General features: G+C 38.2%; 1 protein-coding gene across 1 annotated transcript; it reads left to right on the top strand.

Annotated features, from left to right (window-relative positions):
- The first annotated feature begins 4,328 nt into the window (after nucleotides 1-4,328).
- Nucleotides 4,329-11,777, top strand: LOC145895913 (uncharacterized). Its single transcript, XM_082984690.1, has 8 exons — nucleotides 4,329-4,374; nucleotides 4,443-4,620; nucleotides 4,680-4,891; nucleotides 4,949-5,208; nucleotides 5,544-5,731; nucleotides 10,173-10,246; nucleotides 10,355-10,493; nucleotides 11,600-11,777. The coding sequence occupies exons 1-8, from the start codon at nucleotides 4,329-4,331 to the stop codon at nucleotides 11,775-11,777; spliced, it is 1,275 nt and encodes a 424-aa protein (XP_082840816.1).

The raw sequence follows: 11,777 nt of genomic DNA, 5'->3' as shown, positions 1-11,777 counted from the left end.
AGATGTTCATAACTTTAAAGTGCAACAAACGGATTTTGATGTTAATTTGGGCTGCAGAAAGATGGCCGCTATTTAGACCTATTATGTCTTATTTAGTTGTGTAATAATAAAACAGTTATTGGGACCCGGGTGTTCTTGTTGTTATAGGCATTTATGATCGTTAACGTGATACATGAACGTTTGAAAACACGACTGAGACAAACCGTCAGTTTAGCATTGTCGTTTTGTCCACTCTCAGCAAAAGATAGAAGTAGGTTAATTGAATTTTGAGGCTGCAAAAACCGTCAGGAAAGGCCGACCAAATTAGCTGTTTATGCAACACAGTTATTCTGTCATAGTACCACGTTTTGCGTTGCAGTAGTGTTGACTACGTGTTCGAGTCATAAATGATTCATTTAATTCGCCACAATCAACCACTAAAACTAGAAATGATGCTGGAATCATTTTCAAATTAAAGTCAATGCAAAGTTAAAGTTACCAAAAAATGGCGTCATGTTATGTCACTGAGCAAAGAAACGCACCAACCCCGTCTCATCGAAGTACAGAGTAATGTCGTTGCTGCTATACCCTATGGTCTTCAGATAATTAGGGACAAATAATCCTTTGGTTTGTAACGTCACTGTGACATATTTTTGTGTGATGTAAAACCCTGTCCTGACCTTTGACGTATCGTAATCTGTGGATTGTTCTATTTTTGAAACTATTTGATATCTGCAATACAAGGCGCCTTCTCCTATCTAAACAATGCATTTTTTCGACGCGAGTGCCTTGTATGATGTCAATTTCGCCACAGTGCAAAAGGTTTACGATTTTTGGTCGCCGCCAGTTTTCGTGCAGTTTTCTACATTGTTTAGTTGACCAGAACCGAAAAAAATTGGATATAAGTTGGTTGTAGTAGTTTTACGCAAAGTTGCCATGACCGTGTCATATGCGCTTTAAGTACTTGTGCAAAGATTACGTTGTACAGAAGTTGTCATATACTGGTGGGGAACATTCAGTGACATCATGCACAACAACCACACTACACCTACTTCGTTGCTACAAAACACAGGGTTCAACTAATTCCTGCAAAGCGCGTGGCATTAGGCTTCTCTAGGGTGGATATGGCTTTCGCCGTGCAAGACTTCAATTATACGTGATAATAATTATTTACAAAATCCTATTACATTACTAAAGAAATACCTTCAAGGTCGTTAACATTTGGAACTCGTGTTTGTACCGAGTTCCCCAGACGTTTCCTGTGAAACGTTGAAATGGCTGGAATTTATGTGGTGTTTGGGTTGCACTAAACCACCCAACACGGCATGTAGTACTGATATGTAATACCCACATTTTTAACAATTGGCACAAAAATAACAGCAGACATATCCCTTTTGTGGATACTCTAAGTACTGCGACCACGGCGGAAAGAATATTGTAAAATGCTGAGAAAACTGCGAAACCTTTCCAACAAGAGTTTGGAAGAGGAGCCGCGTGAAAAGTCAATTTCGTCGTCTAATTTCACACGTTTAAGAGTTTGGTCACAAATTATATTTGTTCGTCAAACTTATTTTGCTATTTTCTTTGTTTTTTACCTGGTTGATGCAAAAACTTTACCAAAACTTGAAAAATAAACATCTTAATGCATGACAATCACATAGTTATCACATTCCCATGTATAAAAGTCTCGAACAAGTTTGCTGTCATGACGTCTGTTGCTGTCGATGTGTCGTTGGACGTATCTAAGTGTCCCACATGGGCACTGTTACCTAAAAATTTAGTTTCTAACAAAAGTTTACGATCCCTGCTTGTCTGTCGTTTTACAGATTTTGTGGCGATACGTGCTTCAAAACTTATGATAAAACCTAATGTAACAACCAGGAAATCCCGACAAGCCTTACAATAACTAACAAAAGATTCGTTCAAAAAAAAAAAAAATATATATTCTTTCCAGCATGAGCAACAAATCGTTCGCACAAAAACATACCAGGAACCACGTGATGTGTTTTACACAGGATGGAGTGTTGTGGGGTTGGGGGAGGTCGTTCAAAAACAAACTACTGTGCGATGGGAGGCAGGATTGTGGTGGTCGGATCCGCAATCTTGACACACGTCGATTCTTCGACCACGATGAAGATCCACAACTTTGCAAACATCGGAAACACTGCGACACAAAACACGGACTTGTCAATATTCCTATGTCCAATGTATGCGACGGTTTCATCGATTGCAAGGATGAAAGTGACGAATATCCAGAAGAAAACTGCACAAAGGAAGGAAGATTCTACTGTCCAGCGTTAAATGGAGTCAAAGTAAAGTTATTTCTTGTCAACAAAACCACAAAAAAATTCAGACCTTAATTACAAGAGTTTGAAAAAAAATCACTTCAAAGCTGTATTTTAACTATAAAAGGCAAATAGGTATCGGTGTCTGTTGTTCAGTATTGTTTGTCATAATGCCCTTTGTTGAATTTTTCGCACACAGTTAATCACAAAGACGGTTTAAGTATTTCACAGACATTTGCGACAGATTTCTGTCAACAAATCGGATGTTTGTGACCTCACAATTAACTGCGATGATCAAAGTGACGAAATAAACTGCACAAATGACGGAAGGTTTTATTGCGAAAACAAAGATCCATTGTTCGTTAAGAAGGAGAAGGTAAACACATGTTAACAATATTTAAAGTTTTGTGTCCTGTGGCAAAGATGTTTTGATTCCGTGTGTGTTACTATTGTGACAGAAATTAATTCAGCGATCCCGAATTCGGACAAAAGTTATTGGGAGGGTGGGTATGGAAGTTTTAGAACCGATTTTGGAAGACCTTTTCTCCGTTTTTTTGGCGCCAAACTTTTAAAGTTGATCTTCGCGGGATTAAAATGTGCGATTCGGTCACAAAAAGGTCTGAATAAAGCCTAATGAACTGAAGGTTTCTAATTTAGCACTAAAAATGTTTGAGTATCTCTGATCTAAACCAACCGTTTACTCCCAATCTGATCCATGTACTAACGCGGGCCTCCAACCCCAACCATAGTAAACGCTCAGTTCACCCTGCACTAACGGCTCACCGTCAAAACAAAAGTTGGGAGCCAAACTACAGAGGCGGCTACTTTTATAATTAAATAAACTGACGTCAAAGTAAAAAATTATATAGAAACACCTAATGTTAAAAGGACCAACACCAAACAACATTAATTTAATTATGACCCACTTCACAAATCATGTTCTCTACACCTAATCACACAAGCACACCTTAACGTTTGCCATCAGATGAGAACTGCCTGTTTACAAATTTATTCTTATTGTTGTCGCCAGATTTCTGGCCAATTATCGCGTCACACGCCTTCCACGTACACAAAACTACACATGTATATTGCAGTACACATTTTTTATCCAATTTTGATAGTTCACCAATTACATAGAAATTCAATGGAGTCGGCGACTGCTCTGATTGGTCAGACGAGTGCCCAACAAATACAAAAGTGATCAACGAAAACATATTTTCATCACGATACGAGTTGATTGCGAACCCATTTCTACGAGCCATTGTGTGGATAATGGGGATGCTCGCCATTGCCGGAAATTTGGTAAATTAAACTTTTAAAAAGTTTTGTCTTTGTTGCGCAATAAGAACACGTGTTATATTCGTCCAATTTGTTTTGAGGTTGTCATGGTGATGGAAGGCAAAACGTTGGCGACGACACAATCACAATCTGCTGCATTTCGCACAAACCATCTGCTCGTTTTGAATCTATCCGTTTCCGATCTACTCATGGGAGTTTATCTGATCATGCTGGGAGCCGCTGGTGTCAGATACTCTAGAAATTATTGTGCCAATGACCTTATTTGGAGATCAAGCGGAAGTTGCGCCACTATGGGGGTATTGGTTTTGCTTTCAAGCGAAACATCGGTGTTTACAATGGTTCTGTTGACCATATTCCGACTGTTTGCTGTGAAAAATGTAAGTGAAACAATTGTATTTGGTTAAGTCAGCTATTGCCAACTTCGTTGAACCGGTACCGGGCCGTTCCAAAAGTTTATGACAACTTTCTCTTTGGAAATCTTTTATCTCCGGAAAGTGGGTAAAGAAAGATTTCAGTCCGATGGGATTCGAACTGACAACTACATTCCCCGTCCCTCGAATTGAAAGGAACGCCCAGCTTGCAAACTTATTGCTTTTAATGAAAACACGTTAATGTTCTCTTTTGTTTCAGCCACACGATGCATCCTTGAAACCGGAATTGAAAACTGTCATCCTTTCCATTATCTTCTCCTGGTCATTCTCGTTTACAATTGCTTTTATTCCACTCACAACTCAACTTCAACATTTGTTCGAAACCAAAGCTTGGATGAATGAGAATCCGTTTTATGACAATGTTGCAGTCGACTTTTCTAGTAAGAAATTGTCGTTGATGTTGGTTGTGATACCAGTTTCGAATCACACTATAACGTTGCGTATACAGGTATGAATAACTTCATGGATCGATTTGTAACTTTCCAACACAACTTCACAAGCAATGATTCCCAAGAACTCAACACTGCCCTCATGCGAGTAAATGATGCTAATTCCTGGATGGATTTTATGGATATTCTTGAGGATTACAATTACACTGAGCTATTTGATATTTCTGGATATTTGGGGTTCGTGTTTTAATTATGCAAAATTTTAATTTTGTATCCACAAAATTGTTTATGTGTAGATATTACAGCAGCAGCAGTGTTTGCATCAGCAAACTGTATGTAACAACCAACGACAAGGCATGGGGATATTCAATCGCTATTATTACTCTTAACTTCCTGGCCTTCATGTTCGTTGCAATTACGTATATTTGGATTTACAAGAAGTCAACTGCTAGTACCAGGCAAGTGAACAAGAGACTAAGAAGTGGAAGGGCGGCACGACAAAACAAAGGTAAGCACATTCGTATTTACAGACATATTATACTATTAATGCTGTTTGTTTCGGCAGAAATACAAAAGAAAATCATCCGACTGATAATTACCGATTTTCTCTGCTGGGTTCCAATTTCCATTATGTCATTTGTAAACATCGGTGGAGTCCCTGTGCCTCCAGTGATGTACGCTGTGTCAGCAATCATCCTGCTTCCCATAAACAGCTCTCTAAATCCCCTCATCTATTCCAACGCACCGAAACTGCTTTATGATAGAGTCCGGGATGGCCTGCGTACCGTTTTCAGACGTCAACCACAGGAAGAGCAACAGGAAAATGTGGGTGTGGTTGCTAACCGAGAAAACTTACATGTGGTTAAAGCAGAAACCGATCTGTAAATAAACCTTGCATTCAGTTTGTGCAAATGTGTATTTCTCCTGGCATCGAATGGATAGAACCGAATATTTTTTTGACGTCACGCGTACCTTCCATGTGTAGAATAATATTTAGTTTGTGATGGCAAACTTACTACAACAAAAAATTGATATTCCAAGTTAGAACTTTCCATTTAAAAATCTCACAAGTAGGACAAAGTAACATCTTTGACGACAGACCCAAACAAAAGAACGAAAATACGTGAATTTTGGTTGATGTACGCACTCCGTTTGCTTAGTTTTGTTTATTGGTCGTATGTGGTGGTTCTTCCTTTTACGTACCATGGTTTGAGTCACGTGTTGAGTTGATCGGAATCGTCGTCCACGTTCACACGTCATCCAACACATGGACACTCTTATCATGTGCGAGTGTTGGAAAGCTTGACATCAACTTGTGTAGAATCATTTTGGACAAAACTATGATGCGGTGATTCCCCTTGCTTCCACTGACTTACCTACTACGTTTTGTTTCTGGATCAACGTTTACTTGTAAATATGATGTTGGAAACATTCCATGTAATCAACTCATGGAATACAAACCATTGGCTCATGAAAATATAGTCTGCTACCTTCAAATATCACCAAAAAAATGTTTAAAACACCCCCTCAAAACCCCCTCTCGCACGCCTTGTACATAAACCTCGCCCTGTGTATTTTGTATATCATTGATAATTATATTTTAATGCAAAAAAAATGTCGTAAAATTCTTGGCAGGACAAACTCTCTGTGTAAATCGCATCATAATTCACATTCCATCGTTAACATTGCATCAAATGTTCAGCAGCAAGATTTTTGTTTAAAGTTATTTTTCTTATTTACTGTTTGGCATTCAATATCAACTGGTTCGTTCCCGGCTAAATTAAACTTCCACGAAAATTCAATCGTTTTATTGAATGTTTGCTGATTACGCATATTTACTGATACTTGTTGTTGTTACTAATAAACACAGTGTTGAGAGGGTAAAAGTGTGTGTATTCTTAAACTTGTGGATTCTGATGAGGTTTAAGTTTCAAACACACTTCATAAGTTTGTTGAGGAATTCCTCACCTGTTTGAGTTTTGATCGCTAAGCAACTACACCCGTGTTAAACTTTTAGACAGTTTCAAAACTTGCCCACGTTCAGCAAAATTGTCCGTAATCATGTCTATCTCGAATAGTTTTTCGGATATTCTGTAAGTCCGGGATTCGCCGAATGTTTTAATATTCATCCAAACCCGAATGTTGACCGAATCTTGTTAATTTTGCACAAAAGTACTTGAACATAAACAATCAATATAAATGTCATGGGCGCCGATAAAACCATAAGGGTTATCCGAAGTTTGGCAAACAATACAGCGGTGTTGTTCACTCGTTTAAGTCACATTTTTGGTCACATTACAAAACAGAATGACAAAGGAAAATTAGCGTTTTGCTGGTAACTTTGGCAATCTCACATGAATCACGTTTTGCAATATTTGATGTGCGTTCTTTGTTCATTTATTATGGTCGCAAGCCACTTTCAAAGAACAAATTAGTCCTGTCCATTTCGCAATGGTTTTTTCCACTAAAATGGTTCCACCAGGTACACTAATTGGCCCACTCTCAAATAAAATAAAGATTTGGTTCATCTGGGCGATCAGCATTACAATGTGGTTGTTCTTAACCTTTTTTCTCTCATTTCCCACTTTCACACAAACAACTTTCTGCACAATTTTATGATAAAGGATTTTGCTATGGGAAAATTCGGACTTTTTTCCGAACAGATGATGACATCATAATAGTAATGTGAAATTCCAGTTGCAGTTCATTTATAATAGCAATGGTTAGATCATACAAAGAAAAATAACCCCACCCCATCAACAAACAAAATTGTAATGGCTATGAAGTGAAAACGAAAAATTCCACTGGGCTCCCACATGGATTCAACACAACATACCTGAAGATTGTGGCTTTAATTGCATTGGATGAAATAGAAGTTACCGGGTTTGCGGTTGTAGCATTGAAATCCTCCACTCTCAATGTATGAGTGTGAGTTCAAAATGTTTATTTAGAATATGATTAACAGCATCCTAGCTTTGGCTTTTCTTTTCAAAGCTATCAGCTCGACTTATTTTGCACCCAAGTTGCCAAACTAATATAACACTTTGATTACATCAATTTAGGTGCGCAAAGAATGTATTTGCACTCTATGGGTGAGATTGCCAAAGAATTCTGTTGCCTTTTTTAGACGTCTTGGCTAATTTCTGTGAATAGTATAAGTGTTGTAGATAAAGCTAGCCACAGAGCTTGTGTTGGTGGCTGCCATGCATCTGGTAATAACGAATTTATCGGCCGAACAGAGAAAGTAGCGATGATCGCACGTGTTGTTGGAGCTATGAAAACCACCATGAAGGTAGTCACGATTGAAATATAAAAATTTGCTACCTACAGTTTGTAAGGTTATATAGATTATTTTGTACGTTGTAGAATTAACATGCAGTGAATTGTTGCGACAAACATCAAATACCGAATATTACATTTACTCCCTCCGGCATCAAATACGTTCTCACACCCGACGAGTACGTCATGCAGGTTCGGCTCGTTTAAACTCACACACACCTGGCTGAATCAAATGAAGGTACATAGGTAAACTTCGTATACCAGGAATGGCAACACGTCATAAAGTAAGTTATCAAGCGAAGTGTAGAATTTGCCTTGGATCTTGTCGAGGAAGAAGTCACTATATGTCAGTGGTTCGTAGCTGGTGAACTAGTGTAGGTGGAATAATCCATCAACAATTACTTCCTTCCAAAGCAATGAACTTCACTGCTACATATTCAAACGATTCATCAATGCATAGTTTTACCTACTCAAAATAGCGATCGATGCTTTTAGTCTAAAACAAACCACTTGTATTGGTTTTGATCTCACAAAATGTAAAACAATTAACAAGCAAGCTATATTATTAAAATTCCCTTGCAACAAAAATTTCACGTACCACCGGTTGGGAAACACTGACTTACGCTATGAGAGAAAATTTGCCCTGTCACAAAGCGCTCATTTATTTCCTAGCGCTCCCCAATCGCCCATTCGGTCTCCAGCGCCCCCCGTACGATTGTGCCCACTTTGGGAACCACTTGTTTAATCAAATATACACAATATCTTGCACGATTACATTTTTAACTGAATCATGAAAGTTGCAGCATCACTAAATATTCACAAATCCCATCATTTTTATTTTTCGCGCTAACTACGCTGTTGAACAACAAATATGAACACAAAATATCACGGGTCGATGAAACCATTGATAGAATAAATCCAAATTGTCCCAGACGAAGTCCAAGTTTAGCCCGAAGGGTAACAAACATGACTTGTGACCCCAAGTTCAGTCCCATTTACTTGAAGTAAGAAGTTTCTTATCAGTGAGGCAGAGTTGCGTTCGTAAGTAAGCAAAACACAATTACGCCGTGAATAAATATTGCGTCACGTGATATTAGTTTGTAGAAAGACAATCGTATGGAAGCCGCGCAATGCCCGACCGTGTGGCCCTTGTGCCCTAGCCTCAGTCTCGTGTTGGGTCAATAGGAAGTGCAAAGAGAAAACAAATATCGTCATAATGAACAGTGACGGTAAAAGGAACAATGCAGAATATCCATATTATTTGCGTAACAATGCCTGTCTGTATTTAATCGCTGGCGATGTTTAGTGCAAAGGCAAACCTAAGGACAGTAGAAAGGTTGCATGAATATAGACTGGGCATCTTGGTTGATCAGAGGAAGGATTTAAGACGGACCAGGGCAGGGTCCGACAGACTAAAAATGGGAGCAAGGTTTGTGAGTTATTTAAATTCTTAACATGGTTAAATATAGCCACGTTTTTGTCGAAAAAACAATAAATATGCATAATTTTTGCGAGGGATTAAAATGAACATAAATATTTACCATGTCTAAGCGTGGAGGTTTAAATTTTATGTTAAGCAATGTGGAGCCTTTAGTTTGTTATTTCTATGCAAGTCTTAGCATGGTTGGGGCTACGGTTTATAGAGTGAGGTTAAATTCGGTCTAGTCTGTGATCTAGTTAACAGGTGTTATGAACTTACACGGTGTCTCACGCTTCTCCAGGCGCATTGTGAGCCCGGGACGAAATGTTGGTTCCTTAATATCGCACAAAAATTATGCCTGGTCATAATCTGACAGCTGGTTATAAACGGTCGCTTACAATATTTGCCCGCTTTTTGTCAGAGATGATATCCCGACGGATCGGCTGGAGTAAACTAAACGTGGTTTAAAGCAGGGGTTCTTAACCTGGGGTCCATGAACCCCCAAGGGGTCCGAGAAGATACATTAAGGGGTCCATGAAGCGAAACAAAATTATTCCGAAAATCCACGTATTTTACTTTGTCCATAAGGTTTCGCTGTCCACGAATTTCAATTTTTCAACATTTGCAATGTGTTTCTTGCAAAGGGGTCCATAGCTTTTCAAAGAATGTTTTAGGGGTTCGCGATCCAAAAAAGTTTAAGAAACACTGGTTTAAAGTATTTAAATCTGTCATATGGATGAACCAGTGTAGAGATTAAACATTTGTTTTCCAAAAATGACAATAAAACTTTTTCAATGTAAGCTTCATCAAAAAATATGAAGGGTTCCGTGAGCTGTCGAGTTTTGGCGAAAACTACTGAATATTTACTCTAAGCGTTTGAGCAACAAGCGGATGAGAATAAAAACAAACAGAAAAAAGTGACGACAGTTTATATATAAACCATTTTGGAGGTAACCTGTTAACTTAAATAACGTTGCAGTGTTCCTTGGACATAAAGTTTGTAAAACTCCACTAAATTTCATGATGACGTCATTCCCCTGAGTAAGAGAAATATATCATTGTAAGATATAAACTCTTTGTGTTTTATCAGGTATTGGTTGAAGGTGGTTAGAATCCTGCTCTCCTTCATCACAATTGCTTCAGCACAGTATCAACCTGGCGGAAGTAAGTATTTTGTTGCAAATCGTAAACTCTCAATTAATTTAATATATTGGGTAGTTTTACGGATTTTGATGGATTTCAAATCGATTTACGTTCATGTGTTTTGTGCAGAGTTCACTTGCAATGATGGTAGGAAGGTGTGGGCTGGGTGGTTTTGTGATGGTTTTGACACCAATTGCATGGACGGAAGTGATGAAAAACCGGCCAATTTTTCCACTTATACTGAAAACCTCACCAGTCCTTACATGAGGTGAAAGCACTTGTTCGTTGTATTAGTGTTGATCAACCAATAGACGATGTTATCAGGGATTGATTTCTATTAAAATAACGAATTTTGAACAGTTTATAATAAAGTCGGGTCAAATAAGAAAGTTTCAAAACCCCACGCGTTTAGAAGTGTTTTTACTTTAATATTTCATGGGAATTATTGATTTCGAAACACTCACACGTAACAATAATGTTGTTGCGGTAAGAAGTGGCCAGTGGGTGGCGCAAAGAGTGAATCTAAGATAAGTAAAAGTTTATATCAGAGGTGACCAACACGTCGATCGCATCACAGTTTGCGTTGACTTTACAAAATTTCAAATAAACTTAATCGTCAATCTTTTTTCATATTTTACCGAGAAAACTAAAAGTTTCATGTTCGTCTGTTTAACCCATTGTTTTTAAATTGAGCATTGTTACCAAACACGTGGCAATGTTACGCAAACACGTGGCATTGTTACGTAAAACGTGGCATTATTACCAAACATGTGGAATTGTTCGGTAATACAAAGAAGCAACACTCTGTGCCTTTATTACCAGTATCAGGTTTCCTCAGTAAAACAGTTTGGCGCAGAACAAAAGTTATTTATTTTTGATATTGTAGGTGGTATAAATACGTTACAATCATAATGCAATTACTTCCAAAAATTCGTGTTAAGGAATTGACTATTATAGCGCACGAAAAGTGTATACCCACGAGCAAGTTTCATGTTAAAGATTTTTAGCAGGCGTTGCTTATCTTATACACAAGCAAAGTGGAGCCAATAATATGAATGCTGTGAGCTGCAGACTGATGGCCACTGTGTGTTTTTGTATTCTGGAAAACTGATCCGCCACAACGAATATCACACAAAAATTTACACAAAGCAATGGAAACAGAAATAATATAAACGATGGCAAAAAAAGAAAAAAACGTATTAAAAGAAAAATGTGGGAGAAGAGTAAAGAGGATGAGAAAAAAAAACGTCAGAAGAAAGTAAGCTATGTTAAGCGTGAAAAGCAAAACAAAAACAAATTAAGTAATGGTACAGGATTAAGTCTTGTTGATGTTAGAATGGGGTGGAGAGAAGGTTGATTAATTTATATTTATAGAATGTTCGACATCGGCCAGGACGCCCTTAGGAAAGGTGTTGTCCCTGTTCCGCAGGATTACGAACTTAAAGTTTATGGACTGTTTGAGGGACTTGATGAGGTGTTGGGAGATGTTGTTCGAGGGGCAAGGGTCGTTGCGGATTCAGTTACGAGTTTACGAAATGGAATGGCAACATAG

This window comes from Ascidia mentula, chromosome 3 (genome assembly GCF_947561715.1).
Source record: "Ascidia mentula chromosome 3, kaAscMent1.1, whole genome shotgun sequence".
In the NCBI taxonomy this organism is placed as follows: Eukaryota; Metazoa; Chordata; class Ascidiacea; order Phlebobranchia; family Ascidiidae; genus Ascidia; species Ascidia mentula.
Note: the sequence above shows the minus strand (reverse complement) of the source record. Positions and strands in the feature narration are given on the sequence as shown.

Bases quoted from the DNA above. Each gene is read 5' to 3' on its own strand.
- LOC145895913 (XM_082984690.1), top strand. From the start codon at position 4,329: ATGAATGAGAATCCGTTTTATGACAATGTTGCAGTCGACTTTTCTA. The intron at 4,375-4,442 runs GTAAGAAATTGT...TTGCGTATACAG, and splicing joins TGTTGCAGTCGACTTTTCTA to GTATGAATAACTTCATGGAT. The intron at 10,247-10,354 runs GTAAGTATTTTG...TGTTTTGTGCAG, and splicing joins ACAGTATCAACCTGGCGGAA to AGTTCACTTGCAATGATGGT.